General features: G+C 40.1%; 1 protein-coding gene across 4 annotated transcripts in view; it reads left to right on the top strand.

The window, feature by feature from the left end:
* si:dkey-92j12.5 (multiple PDZ domain protein) overlaps positions 1 to 27,046 on the top strand; it is a 43,610-nt gene that overhangs the window by 674 nt on the left and 15,890 nt on the right. For 3 of the 4 annotated variants that reach the window (XM_035952590.2, XM_055010239.1, XM_035952591.2), the window contains exons 2-25: positions 1,062 to 1,337; positions 2,121 to 2,210; positions 2,979 to 3,145; positions 4,434 to 4,661; positions 4,956 to 5,024; positions 5,233 to 5,355; positions 5,732 to 5,815; positions 6,103 to 6,210; positions 6,398 to 6,500; positions 6,626 to 6,717; positions 7,079 to 7,292; positions 7,631 to 7,705; positions 8,302 to 8,381; positions 8,508 to 8,654; positions 9,949 to 10,134; positions 10,344 to 10,505; positions 10,957 to 11,166; positions 13,228 to 13,398; positions 15,442 to 15,565; positions 17,662 to 17,860; positions 21,387 to 21,428; positions 23,378 to 23,683; positions 25,408 to 25,605; positions 26,192 to 26,369. In XM_035952590.2, the coding sequence (XP_035808483.2) occupies positions 2,198 to 2,210; positions 2,979 to 3,145; positions 4,434 to 4,661; positions 4,956 to 5,024; positions 5,233 to 5,355; positions 5,732 to 5,815; positions 6,103 to 6,210; positions 6,398 to 6,500; positions 6,626 to 6,717; positions 7,079 to 7,292; positions 7,631 to 7,705; positions 8,302 to 8,381; positions 8,508 to 8,654; positions 9,949 to 10,134; positions 10,344 to 10,505; positions 10,957 to 11,166; positions 13,228 to 13,398; positions 15,442 to 15,565; positions 17,662 to 17,860; positions 21,387 to 21,428; positions 23,378 to 23,683; positions 25,408 to 25,605; positions 26,192 to 26,369 (3,279 nt within the window). In that variant the 5' untranslated portion in view covers positions 1,062 to 1,337; positions 2,121 to 2,197. The remainder of the gene's footprint in view (positions 1 to 1,061; positions 1,338 to 2,120; positions 2,211 to 2,978; positions 3,146 to 4,433; positions 4,662 to 4,955; positions 5,025 to 5,232; positions 5,356 to 5,731; positions 5,816 to 6,102; positions 6,211 to 6,397; positions 6,501 to 6,625; positions 6,718 to 7,078; positions 7,293 to 7,630; positions 7,706 to 8,301; positions 8,382 to 8,507; positions 8,655 to 9,948; positions 10,135 to 10,343; positions 10,506 to 10,956; positions 11,167 to 13,227; positions 13,399 to 15,441; positions 15,566 to 17,661; positions 17,861 to 21,386; positions 21,429 to 23,377; positions 23,684 to 25,407; positions 25,606 to 26,191; positions 26,370 to 27,046) is intronic. The other variant, XM_023279706.3, reaches the window with a different exon arrangement.

Here is a 27,046-nt window from a genome sequence, read left to right as displayed (position 1 = left end):
CTTTGCATGGACAACTAAAAGTCTGGACCCTCCACCAGGGGTGTGCAGGTGCAACCTATGATGCCATCAGGGACAAAGAGAGGTCCAGGTGACCACAGACTAGCATTCATCAGAAGACCTGCACGCTCCATTATCAAATTCTGACAAGGTGTTATGAGCCAGGGAGAGAGCAACCTTGGAGTTTGTTCTTGCACCTGAACTTTGCTATATTGTTGTGTGCTTTAATGTCAGCTTGTATCTGATGCATTTAAAATGAAACGAATCAAACATTTTATAGAAAATGCTTTGTTATTGTTCTAATGAAGTGTTAATCACTATAATTTTATTGCCCAGGTCTAATGCAATTTAAATAAAATTTTAACGCCCTCATCCATAAAATGACTTCAGCCTGAGGTAATGGTGTATGAGGACAATAACTGCACTGACCCCACGCTACTTCAAACATCTTCAAACTGTCTTTTGCTCTTGTTTTTGAATGAGAGACCCCCAGCTGGTGAAATTACATACTGTGCATTTAAATGTGGACTGTGAAGCCTATAGCAATTTAGCATGATATGGTTTAGCTGTTTACTGGAATGGAGAGGACAACAAATCAAAGGAAGCATGAGCTGAAAATATTAGAAAAAAGTTAGCTAATGTAAATACATTCATTAATTCATTTTCAGTTAATGTGTTAGAGAAACTATAGCCCATGCATTTGGAAATAATCTATAAATGCATAACTTGTATAATACATACATACATACATACATACAAACACATTAAGGAGTGTACTATTCTTCCGTGGCAGTATATTTGTAGCTCTGCTTAGAATATAATATGTTGTTGCTTATATCTTTGTACATTTGATAGCAAATTGTAACTATATTGTCACAGAAAACAATGTCCCAACTATTTTTTTCTCTTTTATTGTGTATAGTTTAAAATAATTTTACAGTATTGGGTGAAGGCACTAAGACTAGTTTACTCAGCTGTCCCTGTAAAGTTTATAAGCACTATTTGCCGAGTGCTCCCATTGAAATGTGTTACAGGATTACTGGAGGCTGGTTCTTTTTCATTAGGGATGAGCCCTTTGTGCCTGAAGATCAGAGGGTGACATGCGCACTGCTCGGAGCGCTCACAAGCTGCGGACATAATGCTGGAAAATAAAACGCTCAGCTTGCTTCTTGGTATCGTGCCGTCTCTCAGTAAGCTGTTATGACTTTTCCCATCGGGATATTGCCAGTGTTGCTTTTCGGTCAACGTAAAAAATACCCTACGAACTGGAGAAGCTGCTGGTTGTGCTTTCCCCGGGCTCAGCGGGGACCTGTTGATCGTCCACCGGCGCTGCAATGGAGGTGAGATGAAGCTTTCTGCGATTCTCAGCCGTCTGTGATGTGTGTTTGATCGTCACAGAAAGATGACTAATGTGGACAGGTCACATTTAGAGAAATTGTCTTGTAGGTTACATCTCAAATTAATAGCTAATGACCCAGCGTAATTACTGTTCATCTGCAATGTATTTTTACAATTGGAGGCAGTCGGCATCGCTTTAATATCAACAGGTATAAGATATAGATTTCATTAGGGCTGCCGTGAAGGGCATATAAGTAGTGCCCATACCCAACGTGCTCATAATGGCCTCTAATTAGATTTCAGATGAGACGTTGTCATTTCCAGCCCATCGTTTTGCATATCAAATCATGTCACTGGCATCATGCTTTGAAGCTATACAGGCTTCCCTTCAAGTCAGAGCAGTCGGGAGGCCGTGTGTCGCTGTTAATTACCATCACCGACTAATAAAGCCTTTTGGAGAAGACTTAAATCCCGCTAAAGAGCATTAGGTGACAAACAAGGCGCTTGCAAACAAGCATGGCACAGGCCCTGAAGGAGAGGATGTAAGGGTAAAGTGATACATGCTGCTGAACAGATGCAGAATAATCATTGGTCCACTAATTATTCCAAGGAGGGAGGGGGACTAATTTGGGGTTTATGCCACATTTATTCATAAAATCTATTTTTAAGGAGAAAACCAATGTAGACTGCAATCTTTTTATAACTGTATTGTCACAAAAATGTAATCTGACTCTTCACAAACTGTTAAAGCGCTAACTTTTTTTTCTCTGTTATTTGTGTTCCAGGTGCGAAACAGACAAGTATGACATATAACTAAGACTGAAAGCCATCAAGGAAAATTTCACTCAAACGTCAGGCAACGATGGAGATCATGGGTAAGTATATCAAGTCCCCTGCAGATGTAGAGAACAGTTTAAAGCCAAACACGGTCCAGTAAAGTCAGTAAGACTCCCTGCCGCCGACACCAGCAGAGGCTTACAATTAAGGTGTCAGGCAAGTCTACTTCAGCCACACTGGAGGGAATAGTTACATGTGCAGGTGGCAAAGGATTGACAGTCTGGTCAGTAGTCAGAATGTTGTGGTGAAGAGTTTATCAGGTTTTAACCTTCTGCCACATACAATTACTGCAATTGTGGCTGGTTCTCATCAGCTGCTTCTCTGCTAAATTAACAAGGGCAACATGTCCTGATGTAACATTTCACCTTTTCATTTTGGCTCTTTGGTGAGGCAGAAGAGATAACACTTACTTCTTTATTACTGTTATAATGTTTGTTCATTACGTTTTGTCTGAATCTTTTGATTAGGTTATGGCCACACATTAACCTAAAATCTGGAATTTGAAACTGTTTTAACTCTGAAAATTTTGAAATTGAAAGAACTCAAACAGTTGGAGGCTTCTGGTTTTTTTTTCCAGCAAACTCAATTTCTCTCCACTCAAACCTTTTAAATCACAGTTGTTGTTGTTGTTTTTCAATTTTCCCAGTGGTACTAGTAAGTGTTGACATTTCACAGCTCAATATCGAAGGTCTGGCTGTGTGTCAGGGTCACCCTCCAACAGCCGCAAAATGTGAAAACTAATGTAAAAGCCAAGCAGGAGAAATTCTGTTTATAAATGACACAAATGATATACAATCTCTCTGCAGATACCCAGTGTGCCTTGGAGGCTGTGGAGAGGCTGCAAGCCAAATTGAAGGAGCGAGGGGAGGCTCCCACACAGGAGAAACTATCCCTGCTGAAAACTGTCCTGCAGAGCCCCCTGTTCCTTCATATACTCAGCTTACAGCAAGCTCAGCGGAAGCCCCCGGCGAAGGTACAGCACAAGCGTGAGCGTGTGGGTGTTTGGTATATATTGAACGGTGAGAAAGGAGCCGGAATCATTCCCAAAATACTGAATGCAGGAACCAAACCGGATGAGTAATCAGCTTACCTAAGCTTACCACTAAAGCCTTGAGAAAGAGAGAGAGAAGAGGGTGAGAGAGAAAAAGATGGAGGAGGGAAGAAGTGGCTATAAATCATGTTGAAGAGTTTATAGAAGTCATCCAGAACATTGTCATAAGTTTTGAGCTTGTGTGTGTGTGTATGGCATGTGGTTCTGCTGGTGGCTTATATCACTAAACAATATTTATCCATGCACCTGTATCTATATAGCCTATATATGTGTGACACATGGTGCTGCATGACATTTATGACACCATCGTGGCTTGGAAGCTGTCTATTGTGCTACAATCAAAAAGACTAATTCACAATCTAAACAGAAGCAATATTAAATTAGCAATAAGGCACAGCCCTGTAGCCATTTTGCATCTTTGCATTCAGGAATCATGGCATTGGACACTGTCAACAGTCTATCGATTTTTAACAGGACAGACACTGACAGTTTTTTATTCATTAAGATCCTTCTTTCTTGGTAAATACACAGGTTTATATATATATATATATATATATATATATATATATATATATATATATATATATATATATATATATATATGCCTATTAGTTGCCTATTAGTATTATGATAGCGTTCTATTCTTTAGACTACCTCTTTAGACTCCTCCTTTTTCAACAAGAACAGAAATAGGCATCTACTGAAACTGCCTCTTAAACTTTGAAACAGAAAGACCTAACAGACTAAAGGGAACAGTTTTGCAGTTATGTGGTATTGAAAAGAAGCCTTTATCTCAGATGCTTGTGGTCCCGTTCTCCCATCTTTTCCTCCTCTGCTCCATTTTAAATCTATCTTTCTGGGTGTTTTTTTCTTTCGGCTAACACACATTAAAACTCCCTCCCTTTTCTCCCTCCGACATATTTCCTTCATTGTCTTGCAATGCCCTCTTTTCTCTATCATTCCTTTCTATTTCTCTCCATCACTCTCTCAACCCCATCCTCATTTTCTCTGTCTCCATATCGCTATTCTTCAATTAATGCCGCTACTTTTCTATCTTTTCACTCTTTTTTCCTTTCATCATTCTCTCATGTATCTGTTTTATATCCACCCAACCCAATCCATCTATTCTACTTGCATCCTCTATTTTTACAATTTTATTTTCTCCCTCTTCCTGCATCAAATTTATAATTTTCTTACTGCTCAATACCAGGGTAAGGGCCTTTCCAAGTCTGTGTCCATGAATTGTGGCCCATGCCAGGGTGCAGCGTTTGGCCTGAAGACACTGAGCCATAGTGACTCATACACATGGGCCATGGAGAACCGAAGGCCCAGCACTGCCAGATCCATACACAGAGACAGCAGCGTCTCCTCTCTAGGCTCACAGGATCTGTCCTTCTCAGACATGTACCCAGACAACTGCATTCACACTGAATCTCAGGTATGTAAAAATACCTGCAATAAAGAAGAGATCAGTGTAGTAGTTTATATTTTACACCCTCAGTCCCTCAGTCTATGAATCGACCAAATGATTTTTTCTTTCTGTTGTAAAATGGAACCCATTACCATTCAAAATGTCACTTTTTACATTAAAGAATATGTCTTTACATTGTAAAAGTCAAGTAAGTTGGCTATCGTGAAATAATGGTTTCAGCTGATCATAAGAGGCTGCACAGTTCACCCAGTGTCATTTCAGGTGTGCTTTTTGTTTTATACATGGCATTTATTTTTTTAGTACTGCACTCCCCCTCGAATCTCCCGCACCATGTCGATGGGGAGAAACCTCTCTGCTATTGCACATGAGGTAAATGTGCATGTGAAGTGTTACTGTAAAGCTTATAAATGTGTCTGTGGATGTGAATAAGTGAATTAGACATACGTAATCCTTTAACCACTTAATCATGAGATACGTTTTTTTTTTTGTCTTTTTTTTACCAGTTTAATTGGAACTGATTTTTTCCCCTCCTTTCTTTCTGTTTCCATCCATCTTGTTAAAACCTATGCCATGTTAGAGACGGCATTTGGAGATGATAGAGCTGACCAATGACGGGAAAGGACTTGGTTTTGGCATCATAGGAGGACGGAGCACAGGAGTCATGGTCAAGACCATCCTCCCTGGAGGAGCTGCTGGAAGGGTAATTCTACCTGTGAATCATTCGCATAACTAAGCCTGAAATAGCCACTTAAAGGAAAAGTCAGACATTTTGGAAACAGGCTAACCAAGAGTCAGATGAGAAGATTAGCACCACTGCTAAAAAACTCCCCCTATTAGCACTTCTAAGCCTCACTACTTGACAAGTTTTGTCTCATTTGCATAGTACATACAAAGATGGTTATTGGATGTACCATTTTCTTGACCACGCACAGTTCCCTCTTCTCATCTAACTCTCAACAAGGAAAATGTCAAGCAATTTCTTTCAATAGAAAAATAATTTTAGAATAATTAAAATGTTGTTACACTGGAATGAAATTGTTAAAACTTTTCTGTTTGTTTGGAATGCGGCTCCTCAGGATAAGCGCCTACGTAGCGGAGATCAAATCCTGCGCATTGGAGATACAGATTTAATGGGCATGAACAGTGAACAGGTAGCACAGGTGAGTTATCATTTGTAAAATTTATAAAAGTACATGATGAGAAAAAGAGGTCATTTTTCTCATTAAGCCTTTGTCTGCAATGAGGATGTTTCATGAAATTGCTGTTTTAATAACAGCTTAATCTGATTTGACAGTCTCACCCTGTGACTGTGTATTAACTGTATGAGATACTGTCTCTCTAGGAAAGCTAGCTCTTAACCGCCTTTTTCTTTTATTTAATCCTATGTATTTATTTATGGTCACTAACTATCACTTTTCATTTGTCCACAAACGACCACTTGGCCCAGGTGCTGCGAAATGCTGGGAGCAAGGTTAAACTGCTCATCGCCAGGGATATCACCAAGGACAACCACCTTTCCTCTCCTGTCCGCAGCCAGGACAACTTGGACAGCAAGGTGTGTGTGTGCGTGTGTGCGTGTGTGTCGTTTTGTACATAGCTGTGTGTGTATATAAAGAATATTTGCACATGATAAAGGCCACATGCAAACTATTTTTGCCAAATAATTGGCTATTCAGTGATATTATATGTATAATCGGGTGTTCTCTAAAGCCAGAAGTTTTTCTTTCTGTGCTTCTTTCCAGCTCAGTGATTTGAATGATGACTATGAGTTCAGTGTGCAGTTCACTAAAAACAGCCGGGGCTTGGGATTCACCATCTCTAGCTACATAGGTGACCTAAATTCAGGTATGTGGCAACCCAGTTTAAACTTTTTTTATTTAACTTATTGATTTATTTTCTATTGATATTATTGATTTACAAATTGCACAATCAATTCTCAGTTTTCCTTTAATATACTGTGCTGTACTCAGTCTACAGCGCTGGCGTGATAGTGAAGAGCATAGTAAAAGGCAGCACTGTTGATCAAGATGGGCGCATACACATCGGAGACATCATCCTGTCTGTGAGTTCCCCTAAAAACACAACAGATGGCTTTTTTATTGTGCTGTCTTTGAAGTCAAATACCTTGACGTCTAAAATATATTCTCTGCTGGTACTCAAAATGTGCAAGATTTACAACTTTTGATAGTTTTATACACACAAATCCAACTATATTCTCTTGTTTTTCTCCCCAGTGGTTTCTATCCTATTCTAGTTTTTCAGATTTCTTTTTTTTTACCTTGATATATAATCTGACTATTGTTTTCTTACCTCCATACCATCCACCTCACCCACAAATGTTTTGCTTCTGTCTCCACCATACCTGCACCTTCACTGGGCTATTTTTCCTTTTCTTTCTGCCCTTAAATCACCTCCTCCTGCAGGTCGATGGGGTGAGCTTGCAGGGTTGTAGTGAACAGCGTGCCATGGAGGTGCTGAGGAGGACAGGTCCCCTGGTCAGGCTGAAGTTGCTGAGGAAAGCCGTCCGCCTGAGTCACATCCTGCCCCCCGTACCACCTCTGCAACCCCTCCGACACTCCCACAGCTTCCACGAGGGCAATCCCTACAGAGTGGGCCTCAACAAAATTCAAGAGACAGGTGCTCTGGCTGAGAAAGGGCTAAGTAGTATCGCGAGTAAACCAGTTTTGAAGTGACTGAGCAAACAGAGAGCATGTTACTGTTAGCCCTAACATAAACGTGTGATGCAAGTAATCCTCCAAAAGTGCCACCTCTACTGTTGAGTTAAATCGTGACAGAAGTAACTTTCAGACTACAGATTGTGGTGCTTCTTTGGGCCAATAATGAATTTTGCATGTTGTCTTCTTTTAAATGCTTGCTGGGAAAAACACTTTCTTTTAATAACCCAAGTGTGTGTCTGCCTACGTGTCTATTTGGATCCTTGCATGTGTGCTCAAATGTGCTCCTCTGTCTCTCAGGAATTTGCTCTCTGCGTGAAATCTCCCGGCGAGCAGCATACGCCAACAGACGACCCCGACATGATTCCAGAAACGGTAAGCTCCCCTTCCCATACTGCACTGCAGTCTGGAACTGGATCATGGGACTTAGTCTGATATGCTGATTGGACTCGGGGAACAGCAATGTGCCAGTGAAGCATGCTCTTTGATGGCAGTCTATTTATAGTATTTTGCAATCATGTGTTTATCCAACTCATTCAGCTCATTCCAGATGATTTGTCTCTCACCCTGCCTGCATATATAGCTTTATTTAGACAAGAATTTTTGGGCTTGATTAGAGAGCACAGTCAAATAAGCCTTGATTGCTGTGAGGCTTTAATAAATGAATGAGAAACCATGAGTTTGCCAAGAAATCACAAGATGGTGGATGTGAATATGCATGTGTGTGTGCGTGTGGTGTGGGTGTATGTGTGTGTGCCCGTCTGTTGACACTCTGCTTTGCAACACGGAGAATTAGGTTGTCTTTTCCCTAATACAGCCTGTGTGATTTTTTTTTTTATTGTTTTTTTACATTGGATCCCAATCTTTATTAACTGGATCAACTCGGGCTTGGAATATTGTGAATGGGTGTGTGTGTCCTGGTTGATATGTCTGTTATTGTGTGATATGAGGTGTTTGTGCACATTTTGCAGGTGTAAAACTCACCCCAGCTGAGGGGGAAACCCTGAGGAAGAAGTGGCAGCGTGCAGTTGGATCCCGATATGAAGTGATTGTATGTCTCTCTGGAATGACAATAAACACTGAGTATCATATGGAAAGAAACTCTGCAACTCATACTCACTAAACTTTGTTTTCTTTTTATCCCCCCATTTATTTTCCCTATCTCCATCTGTTTTAGGTTTGTCAACTGGAGCGTTTCAGTGAGACAAGTGGTTTGGGCATCAGTTTGGAGGCTCGGGCAGGACATCACTACCTGTGTTCCATCTTGCCTGAGGGCCCTGTTGGCCAAAGTGGCAAGATCTTCACTGGAGACCAGATATTGGAGGTAACTCACGGATACTGCAAACCCTTTCAGCCAACTGTTTGGCAACTCATTCTTTACTCATTTGATAAAGATATCAGATCATGTAAAATGAATTAGGACATGATCTGCGTGGGTTTTATTATTTTGCCATATCTGTGGGATGCACAATGATGACTAATAGAAAGGTTTGCGCATTTATTATACTTTGTTCACAGTTCCATATTTTCAGTCCTGTTTCCAGTTTGTATTCAAGCCGTGTTTTAGTAATAGTGGGAGGTATACGGCATGTTTGAAGGTCTACACAACGACCAGACAAAAGAAAACAGATTTTATACTCAAACCCTACAATATGGTTCAGCGCTTTTGCTTAACAATAGTACGCAAGACATAAGTGGGTGGGAGAATCTGTGCCTTTATGCATAAATGTCTTTGCCGTTTGGAAGAGCTTCCCCTCCTCCCCCTTGAGTGGGCAAGTTCATGCACCCACATGAATCAGTCACCAAGATGAGCAGCCTGATGAAACTCCTGGGCAAATTACAGTTGCTTAACCGGCTATGGAGAACACACTTCTGTTGTTCATATCTTTGTGGGGCACAAGGCGACATCTGTGTTGCAGCTCAACCCTTTGATCTCCTTCAGATGACAAGAGCGTGGCAAAACCATTGTTCATCTCTATTTTCAAATGAGCCTCACTCACTTTAGTTGCCGCCTTCAGCTTTAATTCTTCAATTCAATTTCAATTCAGTTTTATTTATAGAGCCAAATCACGACACAAGTCATCTGAGGACTTTGCATATTGTAAAACCTTACAATATAAGAGAGAAACCTAGCAATACTTTCTTGAGCAAGTAATCAGCAACAGTAGGGAGGAAAAACTCTATTTTAACAGGAAGAAACCTCTGACAGAAGCAGACTGAGGGTGGCCAATCATGCCTCCAACAGTTGTTCATTACCTGCTGTGACTTCATGTGCTGTGGCCACTAATTGCTCCTTGATACCCAAAACTGAAATTTTGCTATAAGATATATAATATTGGGGCTGTCTGGCAGATTTTAGTCATGAACACTCATACACATACAGCAACAGAGTTACAGATACACAAATGGAAGACAATTTGCTTCAATCTAAATATTGTTATTTTCAATTGAAAAGTTTGTACATTCTGTATCTTTAACCATAGGTAAACAGTACAGGTGTGAGTTATGTGTGTGTTACATATTATTAAGAAGCTACAGGCATGACTCAGCCAATCATGAACCACAGAAATATCTATTTTAGAAATGCTGCATATATATATTATGTATCTTCCTGGCAGGTGAATGGGATCCCTCTCATCGGAGAGACACATAAGGAGGTGGTCAATATTCTGAAGGAGCTGCCAGTCCATGTATACCTGGTATGCTCACGCATTGTACCCCCGTCAATTCCAGACAGCGAAGCCGAGGAGGATGATGATGTCTGTCTTACCCTGAAAGAGCTGCTGGCTGAGTTCAATGATAAGGTGGGGGCAAAAACTAAATACGAGGTGAATTAAGTAGATTAAGCTTAAATGTTGAAATTGGGTCCTTTAAAAACAGTATAATCTAGCTTAGATTTATTATTTATACACATCGTCTGCATTTAAAATGACGCTCAGAAGTGCTACTGACACGCTCCTCTTGTAAATCGGGCTACTTTCTGTGTCCTCTTTCTCCTCTCTGTATGTCCCAGTTGGACCAGGGCTGTGTCATTCCCTGTCCTACAGCTGAGGACATCACCAAGCGTGGCGTGCCCCCCATGTCACCACCTCTGGCCATGTGGGAGAGGGAGGCTCAGGTGGTCGAGCTGGAGAAAGGCGACTTGGGACTGGGCTTCAGTATCCTGGACTACCAGGTAAGAGACATGCCCCTCAGCCTTTTCTGCAAATAGACCAGACTGGAATAGACTGCAGTCTAAGAATATCAGTGTGGGGTCGGATAAGGTGAGCACTAAGAAAATGGAGAGATGGACTTCTGTATTCCACAGGGAGAATTCTTGTATTCTGTATATTTGTGTGTTAAACTGCTGAGACTGAAAAGTGCTCTGCCAGTTTCTGTTTAAATATTTTAGAATAAAACACCTTTTGAGCAAAAAAATCAATGCTAAAGCTTTCAAGCTGTAAAGAAATAATAACTGTGGCTGGTTGCCCCTCTGTGAAACAAACACATCCATTTCCTATTCATGTGTTAATTAGCCACTTTTATCATGTTGTTTACTTGCATTCATCATCATCTCATTTTCCTTAGCAATGGATCTGTTATCTCACATTTTACACATATATTTTCACCTTTGTGTTTAACTGTAGGATCCAGAAGATGCTACTAAGACAGTTCTGGTAATCCGGTCCTTGGTGCCTGGAGGGGTTGCTGATCGAGATGGTCGCCTGTTACCTGGCGATCGACTCATGTTCGTTAATGAAACTGACCTAGAAGGCTCCAGCCTGGATTATGCTGTCCATGTCCTTAAATCCACTGACTATGGCACTGTCCGCATTGGTGTTGCCAAACCCCTGCCGGTATGTAAAGATAAAGTTAAATATTTTTCTCTTTATATTTTTAGAAATGTGGATTGGCATCCAATAAACATCCCAAAACTGGCTATACCCCTGTGCTGTATCACAGTACTGTTGAATGATTCAAAACTGCATCATCTTGCAGTAATGACATGCAGGGTGTTTGATATTTTGTATGAATAGAAAAAGATTAGTTAGGTACAAATACAACCTCAATGCACCAAAAGTCAGAGTTGTGTCTAATGCAACATGGCTCTGTGTAGTAAGGAATTACCTAGACAATTAAGACACCAGTTGTGAGACTTCATAATGATTGAACATACAAGAACATGAGCATGCTAAGAAACATAAACCGAAACACGGTTGCAACAGTGAAAAGTATGAAACGAGCCACGCTACTAATAACTACAGGTGCAGTGGCTGTCAAGTGAAAATGATACCACGCACAATTCACTTTTTACACAACCTTGCAAATACAAGGTAAACAGATGAATAAATGCTTCAAGGATTATCTGTGGAAACTAGTGTTTTGAAGACTGCTCAGACACTGTGAAGGATATTGTGTGAAGAAAGCCTCTACAAACGCTGTCGAAGAAGAAAACCACTGCTCACAAAAAGACACAAAACTGCAAGGTTAAATGTTGCCAAAGAACATGAAAAGAATGCTGATTAATATTTGCAACACATTCTTTGGTCAGATAAACCCACAATCAAATTATCTGGATCAGAGAAGGTCCAGCATGTTCGATGTGGCTCAGGCTAGCACCACACATGTGACTGCATTATGCAAACTGTAAAACGTGGAGGAGGGAAGACAATATTAAGGGGTTGCATGAGTCCTAAAGGTATAGGATATTCATAGCAAAAGCTGTTGATTTATAGATGGTTCTATGAATGCAAGTTTGTGTAACAAAATACAGAATGCGAATATGACTCCCAGTCCCAAAAATCTTGGCAGGAGAGACTTTTCCGACATGACAATGGTCTCAAACACACTGCAGCAATCACACAAGAATTTTTACAGAAGAAAAAGGTAAAAACTATGACCTGGCCAAGTATGTTCCTGAACTTGAATTCAGCACAACACCTTTGGAGTGTTTTAAAGTAGAAGGCAGAGCAATATATCCCCTCAAGCGAAGCTAAAAAAATCATCTGTGAAGAATGGCCAAACATCTTTCCTCAGATTTTTGCAAGACTGACATCATCCATGCCCAGAGGATTGAATTTATCATCAAAAATAAAGCCAAACAAACAAAAGAATAAATGTATGAAATTTCTCTAATGAAGGGTGTATTCCCTGTTGTTGCACTGAAGTTGTACTTTAGGGCAGTTACTTTCAATGTAGCCTGTTTAACGTTTTGCTTTTAACTGTAAACTAAATCAAATATTCCACAGCTCAACTTCAAAGTGATACTATTATTGTAAGGTGATATAATTTTGAGTCATTTAACATTTTTGTGATATTACACAGGGGATTTTCTTAAAAATTACTTAAGCAAAATATACTTTATTTTTACAAGAATGGCGAAACAATGGTGCAGATATGCAGCTATTAAAAAGATACCACTAAAATATAATTCATGTTATCAAATGGTGTCCTGTGCACAACTGTAGAATGTATCCTGAAACATAACTATGATGGACTGCAACAAACATTGTGTATGCAACCCTTAAATTCAAAGAGAGATTTGTTTTTCTTTTTTAGGACTTCATAAAGAAATGATTAGTATTTCTACAGATATGCAAGATAATTGCTTGACTGTATGCATTCTCTTGAGAAGTACGATATTTCTTCTCCTTTTTGTTGTGGACTGTGGCTTAGTAACAAGGAACAGAGAATCCAGTTACAGGCCTTCTGAATTTTTAATGCAGCCGAGAGATGAACACAATGCTCAACCACACTACAGATGGAGAGAGAAGGGGAGAGGAGTACAGGGTGTCTAATTTACAGTCACCTCCTTTAGCCTGTTTGGCTTTATGTGAATGTACACACTTTTGAAGCACACAGACACCTCTTTTTTTTTCAAAGTTCTAACTTTCAAATTTGGAATATTTTATCCTCAGCTGGAACTGTGTGGTGGCTTGACGCCCATCTCAGAGAGGAGCGCTCGGGCTTCATGCGATGACACCGACAGCCACACTCAGGTCAGCCTACTAGCTGAGGCAGCTGAGGCTAACATCAACACCACCACTTGCAACTCCAAGGACAACAGGATCAACCAGCCGTGCTACACGGTAGGTTATACAGCTCAAAATGCCTTACAGGCGCACAAAACTACTTTTTTTGTCAGACTGTTCTTGAAAAATACTTTCTGCTTGCTTATTTGTAGTTAGAAAAAGAACTGAAGTTCGGTTCGCATTAGAGTAAAGGCACAGTTTTGTTTCTAATATTTGATTTGACAAATATAAACTTCAAAATTTGCAGTCAGGAATGTTTTCTTGTTTTTTAAAGCAATATTGGCCATTTTGTCCAATTCATTTTTACAGCGACATTCCTGTGTGCAGAAGCTAGATCTGGAATGAAAAAATTGTTCGTGTCAAAATTTGTCAAAATTAACAAGTTTAAAATATATTATTTGGTTGTTGAACTTCAGAAGAATACCCTCCTTTGTTGTACAATCATGCACAATCATCCATCAGGATTCTTGTAAATCAGTATTTGCATAATGCTTTAGACTCAGCGGGAAACATCTTTGCTCTGACAGTTACAGTAACACAACAGTAGTCTGCATCTTGCAGCCTGTCACACAGGAAGCATTGCTCATTGCCATGCAAACCTGAGATTCTGTGGGTAGCCATTTTAGCCACTCTAAAGGAGATTAACATGTCAGTGTTCCCTTCGTTCATGTTCTACAGTGGAGAGCTTAGAGCCGCCTGTATCAGTATCACTGGGTCAGGTATAGAGAAAGTGCTCAGTGTCAAAGACTTGTTCCTGCATTGTGGCCTCAACTCGGTGCTATTGAGGCAGCCTTTTGTACTCGCTTTTGCTTAATTACCAACAACTGTCTCTCAATGAAAAGTGCTTACTGCTTGCATGACATTGGCACATGGTCTAGTACAAGGACGTACAGTTCTGTGTCAGTGTCTCTCACACATGCACACACACACACACACACACACACACACACACACACACACACACACACACACACACACACACACACACACAGACTTAGAGCAAGTGTCACAGTGTTCTCATCAAAGACAGGCTTGTTGCAAAGGTATTTTCAGAACTTCAATGCTGCTTGTGCTTTATGTGAGGATTCAAAGAAGATCTCCCTGTTGCCCTTTTTCTTTGTGAAGTGCCCAGGGGACATAAGAGGCCTACCTTTCTGCATGTTTTACATTTCAGAATTACTCCAAAGGCCTTCACCCTAGAGAGTTAATACTTGTCTGAAATAATTTTTGTTTCACACAAGAAGCTTAATGCCTGTAATGATAATTTAGGACTTCAGCATTAGTGTATTTTTTTTTTATACAATAATTACTTTTCCAGAAGTAGCAATTTTCAGATGCTGTACGTATTCACTCTTCATTTCTTTGTTGGTCTGCTGGTTGCTCAGCTCCACCACTATGGTCCACAGTGAAAATATCTTAACAACTGTTGAATGAGTTGCAAATACATTTTCTACAATCAACTGTGGTCCAAGAAGGATGAATTATACTAGTTTTGGTGACCTCCTTATTTTTTTTCTCACACTACCATCGGGTTGACATTGGTTCAGAGTGATGTACAGTATCTTGACAACTATGCTAAGCTGCTACAGATACTCAGTCCCAAGAGGATGAATTCTAATGATTTTGATGATCCTTGGACTATTGCTTTATCAACAGTTTTAACTTATTCAGTCAAAAATGTCAACGTCTACTTGATGGGTCACCAAAACCTGTTGTTCCAAGAGGATGACTGGCAGTACCTTAGATCCCCTAACAATAATGCAGGTAAAACTTAAAATGTGTGCAATACTTTGGGTTCCAACTAAATCCCTGCAAAAGTATTGTCAGCCTCAGCTGTACTTGGTGTCTACAGCTAATTACCCCATGTTAGAATGCTAGCATGCTCAGCCAAAACAGTGAACACGGTAAACCTCAATATTAATTTGTTAATGTTGTGAATTTGTAATGTTGTCTTCCAAAGTAGCTCAAGCCACCACTGTGCTGCTTTGCAGAGCCACTAGCTGGACTGAAAACACTTATTCTTGTTGTACTTACAATTATTACAAGTTATTACACTTTCATGCATCTCGTTACTTATGCACCATGTTGTTTTTGTCGTAGGAAAACCAACTGCGTCACCGCTTTGGCATCATGGAAGATGACAATAGGCAGCAAGCCCCGCCTCTGCCCCCCCGCATCAGCTTTGAGAAGACAATCACTGTTGTCCGGGGCAACCGTAGCCTTGGTATGTTCTCCGTCTTTCTCATGGTGATGGTGTCTTGGTGTGTGTACGTCACAGGCATGGCGATAATGACACTAATAAGAGGTGGTGATGACGACTGCCCTGAAGAGGAGTGGTGAAGTGTGTTCTTCATACCCGAGAGGAGATGATATCTGTGTGTGTGTGTGTGTTTACTGTATGTGCGTGTGTTTGGGTGAGAAACTAGAAAGGGAATGAATGAACAGATAAAGATTATTAAGAGGCAACACTAAAACCAATGAGTATATAATAATATGAATGTTGATCTGAATATCTATTTTTTATACTCCAGTGTTGAGAGTACTTTGTCTTAACTGCTCCAAGAGCAAGTCCAGTGTCTGGTTATTCAAACATGACATGGAAACAACAGGGTGCAAGGCAATTCTGCACTTTTATCTAAGGACGCTATGCAAAGCATCAGGAAGCAGCCTCATTTGTATTCTGTAAATGTGCTCTAATAAGGCACCACATTACTTGTGTGTTGTGCGAGTGTTGGGGGGTGGGGGGGTGTATGTGTGAAAGTTTGAAATTATGTAAATGTTCAGATAGAGAAAATCAAGGTCATAACCTACACTCTGTGTATCACTGCATTCTTTGTTTTTTTTAATCAGTTTCAAATATTGTAGGCCCTCTTGCTGGGATATTTAACGAAGCATTGTCTTCTTGAAATCCAAATGTGGAGGGTTTACAGATTTCGTTGGTTTTTGGTTTTGCAAATCTAAATGTATTTGATCCGGAGCAAAAGGTTCAGCTGCAGAGTTGTATGTAAACATAAGGCTGGAATATGAGGGAATTTTTTATCATCAATAGTGTAGTAGTACAATATTTGTTTGTGCTACTTTACTTTCTTCCAAATATTAGGTGCCATGTACAATACTATCCATACCTATGACTTTATACCCAATTTTGGAGATGAGGCATGTACGTACAGTGTATGGTTGGTGTATACTACAGAGTTTGGATGGCTTTTAGAGCAGGTTGTTGAAGAAAAAAGATTGATGGACTAAAATGTGGTCTTTTTTTCATGCCTTGCTCAACTAAAACACAACTATAAGCAGCCTATTGAATCTTTGCTTCTTATTGAATGCTGTGAACCCATTGGTGTGAACCTGTTGTGCTTACTTAAGTCTTTGGTACTTTAAAGAAGTTTTGTTGAGGTCAAAACAAATAGACTTTTTTGTAGAAATTTTCATGTAGGACTTTACCATAAGTTACTCTTAAACGTTCTAGAGTCACATTCTTGCAGCAGAGTTTGTATTAGTATAATATATTTTGACGTTATTATAGAGTTTCACTAACCTTGGATTTAGAAACTTTCGGCATAATTTCTTAGAAATTCCTCTAATGTCTTTGAAATGTGTGTCCTCTGTTTGACCTGTCAGCGTCAGTAGCTGTGTCTCCGGTTGATTGTATTCCAGGCACTATGATTGTATTGTAATTTGAATGTAAAAAAAAAAAACAATAAACTATTTATATGATCAAAAATAAGCACAAAGTCATTTCTTTGATCAGCTTCAAATTATGTACGACCATAGTGTTGTGGATGTCCGTTGTCATTAGATACCAATGTAGTACAGCAGCACTATAGACCAGACGACCTAATTTGTTACAGTCTTCCCTGTCTGCAGTGTGTGTATGTGTGTGCACAAGGTGTATGCGTGTCTGTGTGATGCCTGATTTACCTGCTTCTGCCTGTTTGCATTAATTAAGCGTTTGTGTAATCCACCTAGTGTCCAAATTGATAATGCCAAAGTCAGGTGTTTATGCGACTGGCATGTGTTACCCCTCTAGTCACCTGTGCCCTCTGCCCTTTGTGGGTGTGAGTGTGTGTGATTCTGTTTATGAACCTTATGTGACTGACTGTGAAGGATGATGCTGTGTAAATGTCAAGCCTGTGTAGCCATGTTTGTGTGCTAATCTGCCTAGTGTCTGCCTTGATTATGCTGATTATGCCACTGTCAGGTGTTTGTTTGGGCGACTGTCGCCGTTTGGCATGCATTCACAGCAGCCTTAGCCAACCCTCCACTCACCTGTGCTTGTGTGTGCTTGTGTGTGTTGGTGTGTTATGTGCGTGTTGGCAGGGATGTCGGTGAGTGCTATCAAGGACGGCTCAGGCATGCTGGTGCGCAGTGTGGTCCAGGGGGGCTCTGTTAGCCAGGATGGAAGGCTAGGGGTGGGGGACACCATCTTGGCCATCAATGGAGAACCTACCTCCAACCTGACTAATGCCAAGGCCAGGGCCATGCTCCGCAGACAGTCTGTCATAGGGCCAGAGATGAGGTGAGAAGACAGTCTCTGCCCCATAGCATTACATTACATGTTACATCACGGTACAGCTCACACAACGACTCTGTGAAAGCTCTTGAGGGTGTTTAAATCACACAAGTCCCTCTACTTTACCAGTCTAAAAGTACTGGGAGGCGAGATGTGCAACACTCTGTGTCATCCACTTTGCAATGGGTCAAGTGCTATTTGAACACTTGAACCTTCAGATTTCTTAGCTGTTGCAGAAAATAAAATGTGGCTCTACAGTGCAACATGACATCAGTGAGGACACTGCAACACTCAATTTTTTAGCAATTTTGCCTTTTGCTAGGAAGCATATATATATATATATATATATATATATATATATATATATATATATATATATGGATCTAGAAAACAAGCTCTTTCTTTTCAACGTTCTCTAGACCAACACACAGCGTCAACAGAATTATCATAGCTTGTTGCTTCATATATTAGTGTTTTTTTCACTCCAGACATGTCCACGTGTCAGAGTGAGAAAATCACAGGTGTAAATAAAAAAGAATGAAGGAGTTTCATTTAGCTGTCTCGGTTTCTGGGTCATGAAAGGCTGTTGTGCATATTTGCTGTTACAGTGATGGCTTACAGTGACGCTTTAATACAGCAGAGCCATCATCACTGTCATTAGTGCTCACGTGCTTCTCCTGTTATGACAAGCCAAATGACCTGCTATGAAATCAACGCATGTGATGTTAATAACTTGAAAAGCCTGCACACTCACCAACCACACAGATGTTGTTCATTCTGGCCAGTTAGACCTCAGCTTTGGTTGTAGCTGAGCAGAGCCACCGCAGTTTAACCATTAAAAGTGATCAAGATGTAACTGCCCAAACTTGCAGCAAAACAATCTCATCAAAGAACTGTCAGTCAAGCACAAACTGTACGTGCCCACACAGTCCTCACAACAGGTCATGCATAAACATGTAAACCCTGTATGAGTGGACAGCTATACCCTACAAAGACAGAGAGAAGTGACTGCAGAAGCAGTGAAGTTTGAGAAAAAGGGAGTTCAGAATTTCAAGCCAGCCAGCAAACTGTAAAACAGTTCAAAGGATGCAATGCTTTGATTTTGTATTTTTGGGTGGATTTTATTCTACCCCTAAAAAACATTGCCATAAAAATCTGTGCAGTACTTAAAAAATCCAGTTACTCAAACATGTTGCTGCTTGAACGACAAGCAAACTCTGTTTTCTCTCTTATCCCTGTAATTATTTTGTATAAGAAATGTGTTGTGATTAATATCCACAGCCTGTCTGTCTGAGTACCACTACTGTTAACAGTGAAAACAATATGATACATCTATTTTTTTTAGTCACAAGTTAATACACATAAGGATTAATTATGATGTAAAATTAGCTTAACCATCAAACCACCATTCACCTAAGTCAAAAAATTAAAGGCATGCAAGTTTAATTGATAAAACTGACATTCTTGTACATAAATCTGCACTCAATAACCCTTAATGACCACGTCAACTCGTCTATTTACATAACAATCAAAGCTGAAAATGGTAATTTAATTTACAAAACAGAGCTTTAGCTTTGACACTGAAAACTGTTGGTCAACTGCATCTTGTTTGCTCTAAATATCCTCGAGATGCAGAAGCAAATCGGTCACTTTGTCATCTTCAAAAGTCGCTTGCAAAGGTCAGGCTTTCATGATAGAATAAGTAGACCAAAGGTCCTTCTCGACTAAAAAAACATATAACAGCCCACATAGGGGTTTTTCCGAGTATCATTTAACAGACTAAAGGAAACAGATTATCTGCTATGATTCTCTGGCACAGCTCTAAGCACTGTGTCTGGTAAACACTAGGATTGCTCGACACTAATATCATCCCTGTGGTGAAGCGTGGTGGTAACAACATCATGCAAAGTGGGTTTTTATCAGCATCAGGGACAGGGAGACTGTTCAGAGCTGATGGAAAGACAAATGCTGCCAAACACAGCGTGCATGTCACCTGACACTGGGGCAATGGCTCACTTAAAAAAGGACAATGACCTGAACCGCACACTCAAGACAACACTAGAGTGGCAAGTCTCTTGACTGTCCTTGAGCGACTCAACCAAAGCCCAGACTTAAACCCCACACAACATCTGTGGAGAGACCTAAAGATGACAGTTCACACAAACACTTCCAATCCAATCTGAAGGAGCTTGAGAGGATCTGCTCAGAAGAAAAGGATAAACTGTCCAAATCCAGGTGTGCAAAGCTTAGAGCAAACCAAAGCTGTAGTTGCTGCCAAAGGGGTTCTTAGGGATTACTGAACTGATGGTCTGAGTACTTCTGTAGATGAACATTTTAATTAATTTGCAAAAATGTCTAAAACATGTTTTTACATCATCAAATATGGGTTAATAAGAGCAGTTAGAGAAAATTTTTGTTTTATCTATTTAGGATTAAATCTACTACACTAAAGCATTGCAAGAAACTTATTTTCTGAATCCCCCATAAGAGATATCAAAAAGTCAGATGTTTTAGCCAAATATGGTTTTACTTTTTGCCAGAATAGGTGAATATGGCATTTAAGCATAATCAATCCATATTTGTTCATGTTTCCCAGCTTTCCACGCTAACACCTAAATTGTGTTTCTGCTAACCCAGTGCTTGTCAAACTACCACAGTTGTGTTGCATCACTAGATTTATAGAATTACATTTGTGACATAATATCGTTGTTCTAATAGTTGTATGAAATCGGTTTCATTCCACTTTACTGTCTAAAAAAACATGTATGAAGGTGAACACAACACATTATTCCAATGCAACCTGTTACTACAGTCACAACACAGTGTTCTGCTGTTACTAACTTACAAATATAAATTCTGGTGAGTATAATGTAGCTAACTGTGTATGGTAAAAAAGCAACAAATAAGTTGGTGTCCTTGCTGTTTCCAAATTCTGTATTCGGAATAAATTTTGGAACCCAAATGGCCTTAGTTCCTAGAAAACACTGTGAGATTCTGACTTATGACACAAAACAAGGCCCTGCATTTGGCCCAGCTGTAACCCTCTGGGGTCATCGAAAGTCTACAAGCAAGTAATTTTAGTTTTTTTTTTTTTTCAGCACAACCTGGGCTATCTCAATATGTATGCTCCTGTAATGCCATGCAATATTATAAATAGTACTTACAAAATTAAACATAATTTGAATTTATAATATTTTAGTTTAGTTTCTTCAAACTTGTAGCCCAAGGCCTCAGGTAACAACCTAAAGTGTCAACCAAGTGCTTTTACAGACTTTCCCGACTGTAAAGACCCCAGGGGTTTAAAATAGGACGTGTGCAGCACGTTTAAAATAGACTCCAGTCAGTTATTTAGCACAGTTATTTATATTACATTCATGTGCAATTCTGTCATTTTACAGTTTAAACACGTCTTTGCTGGAAAAACAAGAAAGCTATAGTTCTTGCTTTTGAGAGAACATAGAAAGGCCTTTTGGGAATGCAAAGAACAATCAACTGCTGAAAAAGTAACCGAATACCGCTCACTTTTGTTTAGATCTACCCATGCAGATCTTGACAGTCAGTGTGACTCGAATGAGTGAGTATATGTACATCGTAAATATAAAGATGTGCTCTCTGTAAATACAAACATGACTTTCACTGCATCATCACCTATAAACGATCTTGTCTCACTTCGGATCTCCATTATCACCTTGTTTGTGATGCCGCAGTCATAGCTGACAGCGGCACTACACTCATGTAAGATTAGATTAGATGATAAAATTTTAAAGATTGCCTGAGGGGAAATTGGGTAAATTATTACTTGTTCTAACATCAGCAGTTATGACTCCACACTGACAATGCTTGTTTGGCTGATTGGAGATGTGCTCCACCTCCACCAACCCGCTGTCCTGCAACACCCACTCACTTTTTCTCAGCCTCAGTGTCTCTTTCTCCTCCTCTCTCTCTCTCTCTCTCTCTCCCTCTCTTTTGCTTTTACGGACACACACGTACACACATTAACACACAAATACACAGCCTTTCAATGGTCTAACCTCCAAAAACACCTTTTTCCTGCTATGGGAAATATCTCTGAATAATTCATCACTCATCTCACCTTGAACAGTGTGCTTCTGAATAAAAGAGCACTTTAAAGAGGCTCTCGTAGATGCACACACCGATGAACACACACATGCATTTTGTCTTTCTCCACACATGCGCATGCACACACCAACAGCCCTCATCCACACACACATGCTCACACTGCCTCCTCCTGACAGCACTTCAGACAAACTAAGAGCGAGTGGAGGCAGATGAGTTGCTTTGGCAGCCCCAGAATAAGACACATAGAAGGGTGAAGGCTTGTCACTATCAAACTGCCTCTTTTGAGACAAGACAGGCTGTCCACATGGCTCAGTCACAACAGCTTAGCGTAGCAGACCTCCATATTCAATCCACCACCCTGAATGAAACAGAGAAATCAGCTCTTTTAGCCAATTCAAACCGCATTTCTGCTTGTCGTGTCACATTATGTAATGAGGAGAGAAATGGAAGTCTGATGGAGGGAGGCTTTAATGATGTCCTTGACTTCCCTTACACCAGAGCTCAGATAGATGTGGGGCTATGCAAAACAAATACTTTCAGATCTGTCTTGAATCAGAAATTTGTCTTTTTTTTTTTCATTGTACTTGATGGAGTGGAGCACATCCATACATTCAAGCACTTAATTACATTTGGCACACAGCTTCAGTAAATCTCAGGGTTGTTTTTATTGTTTTATGTTGTCTAGTGGTTGAATTTTTAACAAAAAAATGGTAAATGGTAGATGCTGATCAATTAATAATAATCCTTAGAATTATTTAGCTTTTTTAAACATTTCCTCATTTGTCTCTTTGAAATATTATATTGTCACCAAAGCCAAATTGTGTGATTAATATACTGTTTTTTGAAATATAATAACAGATAAAGCCTCAGGATTTTGGGAAATACACTTTCTTGTTTTCTGCTTTAAGTCACCACATCCAGCCAAGAAAAAAAATCCAGCATATAAAAGCCCATAAACCCAAAACTCAGATTTTATATGAACAAAAAGAACAAAATAAAATGTATTAATTTGTGAGCTTTTGTACTTTTAAAGAGAACCACAGTAGATGTCTCCCCCAGTGTGGAGTCTTTATGCCTCGCTAAGTTACAGGAGGTAGCTTCAGAGTCACTGCACTGACATGAGTATTATTAATCTTCTTATCTAATCTTGATAAGACAGTGAATAAAAGTCATTTTCCAAAATTACCATTTGTTTAAACCATAACATCCTTTAAGCCATTATTCTCTTACTCACTTCAGATTTAATTTATCCTGTGTAGAAATCATTCACTTGTACTGTGTCATCTTTATTATTCCTTTGTCATCCTATTACTCATTGTTTGGTGTTGAAAGTAAAATAGATGTGCAGCAGTGAAAACATAGTGAAAAATTGAAATTATTAATATTTTAAATCTTTTCACCCCACCCCATATTTTCTTTTCCAACCTTTCTCCCCACCCTCAGTATAACCTATGTCCCAGCCCATCAGGTGGACGAACACCGTGCTCATCTGTGTTTGACTCCTCTGGCATCAATCCCAACAGACAGCGCCTCTCCATCACCCACCCAGCCAACTCCTTCTCCAGAGCCTCCATCCGATCCAGACAGGTCGTCCAGTCCCTCGGCCTCATCTGTGCTCAAACCGTCTGCCTCCGTCAAATTGAAAGCTGCAGCTCCAGATCCAGCCAGAGTCAGAGCTTCTGCTTCGTTCAAAGGCCCATCCAAAGGCCCAACCACAGTCCCCACCATCACCCCAGCCTCAGACTCAAGGTGATATAAGATCCAGAGGTCTCAGCTTATTATTTATGGTCACCTAATCCCTAGTCAGGCCCCAGAGTGTAAGATAAACCTGTCTAAGGGTTTATTAGACTTCAAGTCTCCAGTTTTATTACAAGTTGATATGTTTGCTGCAGAGAATTCCGACTATGGAATGGCTATACATTCTGAGTCCTTTAATGTATTAACCTTAGGCTTTTGATTTTTACAGCAGCTGTGGTTTTAATACTGTAATACATCACTCAGTTACCCAGCAGCTTAAGTCACACTAATGATCTGAGTTATTATCTGACACTCTAATTAACCGTATCCATGAGGAAACATTGTGTTTCAGTGTGCAACCAGCTCAGCGTGAGCCTCTTCCAGTCCGTATTTTCTCTTCTCCATTCTTCTCTGTGGTAAAAGCAAAAGCTTCTCTGAATGTTGAATCTCTGAGTTATATTTAGCTGTTCGCTTATGGATCTCAGTGCTGACTGTCAGCGAAAATGAATTGTTTCGCTTCTGTCTGTCCCTGCTTTCACTCCATCTTCGTGCCTCTGCATTTCTCCTCCCTCCCTCTCTCCCATTTCTCTCTGCAGCCTTTTCTTCACTCTTATCTTTCGATACATTGTCTTTGTCTCTTTCTCTGTGTGTGCCTACATCTGTCTGTCATCTCTCTCTCACCCTCAGTCATCTTGCTCTGGTCTTTTTCTCTTCACCTCATTTTCCTCCTCCTCTCTGCCTGGGTCCTATCCCCCTCTCCTGGCTGCTCTCTTTCAGCCCTGGTGGAACCATTTGTTCTGCCCTCTTCTGTAACTTAACTGGCTATAGGCTCCTGCTGTGCAGATAGCACCACTATCACTCACATCCATGGGCTTATTACAGCCCTCCAACGTTAAACATATTCATGAAAAATTCTCCCCTTTTCTACCTCATCCTTGCACACTCACACACACTGTGTATATATACAGAGATACTGTATATAGTATGTGTTAACACGCAAACTTGCACACCCACACGCGCACACACAAAAACACTACCTTGCTGTGTCCTCACTGGCAGAAAATGTGTGTTTTCAAGGCCTAATGGACCTAAATCAGTGTATCTTCTCAAGGCCCACCAGTATAAGTCGCTATTGGCCACATGTCACAATGTGTCATGGCTTAAAAAAATAACAAAGTACACCAGTATACCCTGGTGCACACATTTATTCTGCTTGTGTGATGTTGTCAGGGCTGCAACTAATAATTATATTGACTAGGGGTTAATCAATAGATTATTTTTTTTAAATCATTTGAGAATTGTGGGGGAAAAAATGTCAAAATTTGCCATGCCCTTTTTCTTAATTCAAAGACATTTAATTCATTTTATATGTAACAAAGAAGCAAAAAAGCAACATTTCCCACATATGTGAAGCTTTGAGAATGTGAAATTTTAAACATATTTGCTAAGCAAATAACTTGAAAATTTTAGCGATTGCCAAAACTATTTTATCTATTTATTTTCTATAAATCAACCATACCAATCAATCAAAAACAGTTTGTAACTATAAATATTGTCGCTCTGCTACACTATTATTACTGTAGCAGAACGTATGTTTTCTAGACTTTCATGTCCAGAGAGCTATCTATAGATAATATTTAGAGTCAAGTTATGTGTACAGAATCATAATATTTTCCAGTAAACAACATATGTTTAATCCCTGTTTTTCCTTCCTGCATGTTTTTTTTCACCATCAGTTGGCAGATTCCAAAGTTTCTACCTCACAAGAATACGGGAGAGGGGAAAGATGGAGGCAGTGTGGAAGAGAAAAGGGACAAGATTATTGCAGATGGGAAAGTACCAAAGCCTGAAGTGAAGATAAAAGTGGATGGTAAGGAAGAGGGAGATGAAGAGCTCCTTTCTCATACCACAGTATCTTGGGATCAGCCTAAAAGGTTAGTGAATCTGTGATGTCTGTACCAGTTGCTATTAGATTTTACTCGCATTGCCCATTTTCTTCTGTTTTTCAAAATTCCGCCACAATGCCCTTTATCCTTTCCATTTACCAGAGAAGGCTTAGCAAAATCCGAGTGTGTTCAGGTTGTGTTCACGGCAGGGGTAGAGCAGTGCCGCAGACTCAACACGCTCATTTTTCTCAAGTTCAGAGAAAATGCCTACTTTCCCAGCCTGTATTTATCGCATTAATGGATGCGTTCCACTTGGATAAATCACATAAGATGCACTACATGCAAAAGTCAGCTTTTTTAGTGTCTCCCTAGCATGTATAATATTCTGTTGTTTTCACTTCATCTCTGAAGCTCTATCCACAGCCCTAAGCAGCAGATAGTGAGACTGAAAGAAGAAAAGCCATTGTATTAATTCTCCTTCTTGTGCATTTTTGCAATAATGTTTTAAATCAAGTGACACATATTTATCCTTAACCCTGCTATACTGTTTACCGCACTGTAGCTGTACTGTTAGAGGGCTCCAGGCTCCACAATATGTGAGGACTGTGTCTTGCATGGTGTTTGTTTGTTTCAGTGTGCGGCTGACTCGAGCACCAGGCCAGTCCCTGGGTATAAGCATAATGGGAGGCAGAGGCATGGGCCGAAGACTGAGCAGTGGAGAGATGATGAGGGGAGTCTTCATCAAGCACATCAGCCCCGACAGCCCGGCAGCACATAATGGCACCCTCCGGACTGGAGACAGGATACTAGAGGTGTGTGTGTGTGTGTGTGTGTGTGTGTGGGTGTGTGTTTATCCAGCATGTGTGGTTTTGTGTTGCAGAGAAGGAGACGCACATATTAGAAATTGCAGGAAACAAGTGTGTGTGCGTATTTGTTGGTGAGCAGCAGACAGACTGGGAAATGAAAGTGGCTTGTGTGTCTTTCCTGCATAAGCATGTATGCAAACATTATATACTACAAAGCAGCAATTTGTATTGAAAGATGACAATCTGATATAATATGGTATAGTAACAAACACTTCTGTTAATGTCTTTCACTCCAACCCCTTATGTATAAGGTTAAAGGCTGAAAGTTAAGCTTCATCATCAGTATACAATGCAAGCCTGCACAATAAAATGCAGATATACACACTGCAGACACTTCATTATTCACGCAGTTATCCAATAAGTCAATCATGTGGCAAGAGTGCAGTGCATAAAATCATGCAGATGCTTTTCAGTAGCTTCCGTTAAACATCAGGATGGGAAATAAATATGATCACAGAGACTTTGACTGTGGCGTGATTGATGGTGCCAGACAGGTCGGTTTGAGCATTTCTCAAACTGCTGATCCCCAAGGAATACAGTCTCTAGAATTTATCTCAAATGGTGGGGAAAACAAGAAAGCATCCAGTGTGCAGCAGTTCTGTGGGCCCAAATGCTTTGTTGAT

The sequence above is a fragment of the Amphiprion ocellaris genome, chromosome 4 (assembly GCF_022539595.1).
Source record: "Amphiprion ocellaris isolate individual 3 ecotype Okinawa chromosome 4, ASM2253959v1, whole genome shotgun sequence".
Lineage (NCBI taxonomy): Eukaryota > Metazoa > Chordata > Actinopteri > Pomacentridae > Amphiprion > Amphiprion ocellaris.
The sequence above is the reverse complement of the archived record's forward strand: the minus strand, read 5'-3'. Positions and strand labels throughout refer to the sequence as shown.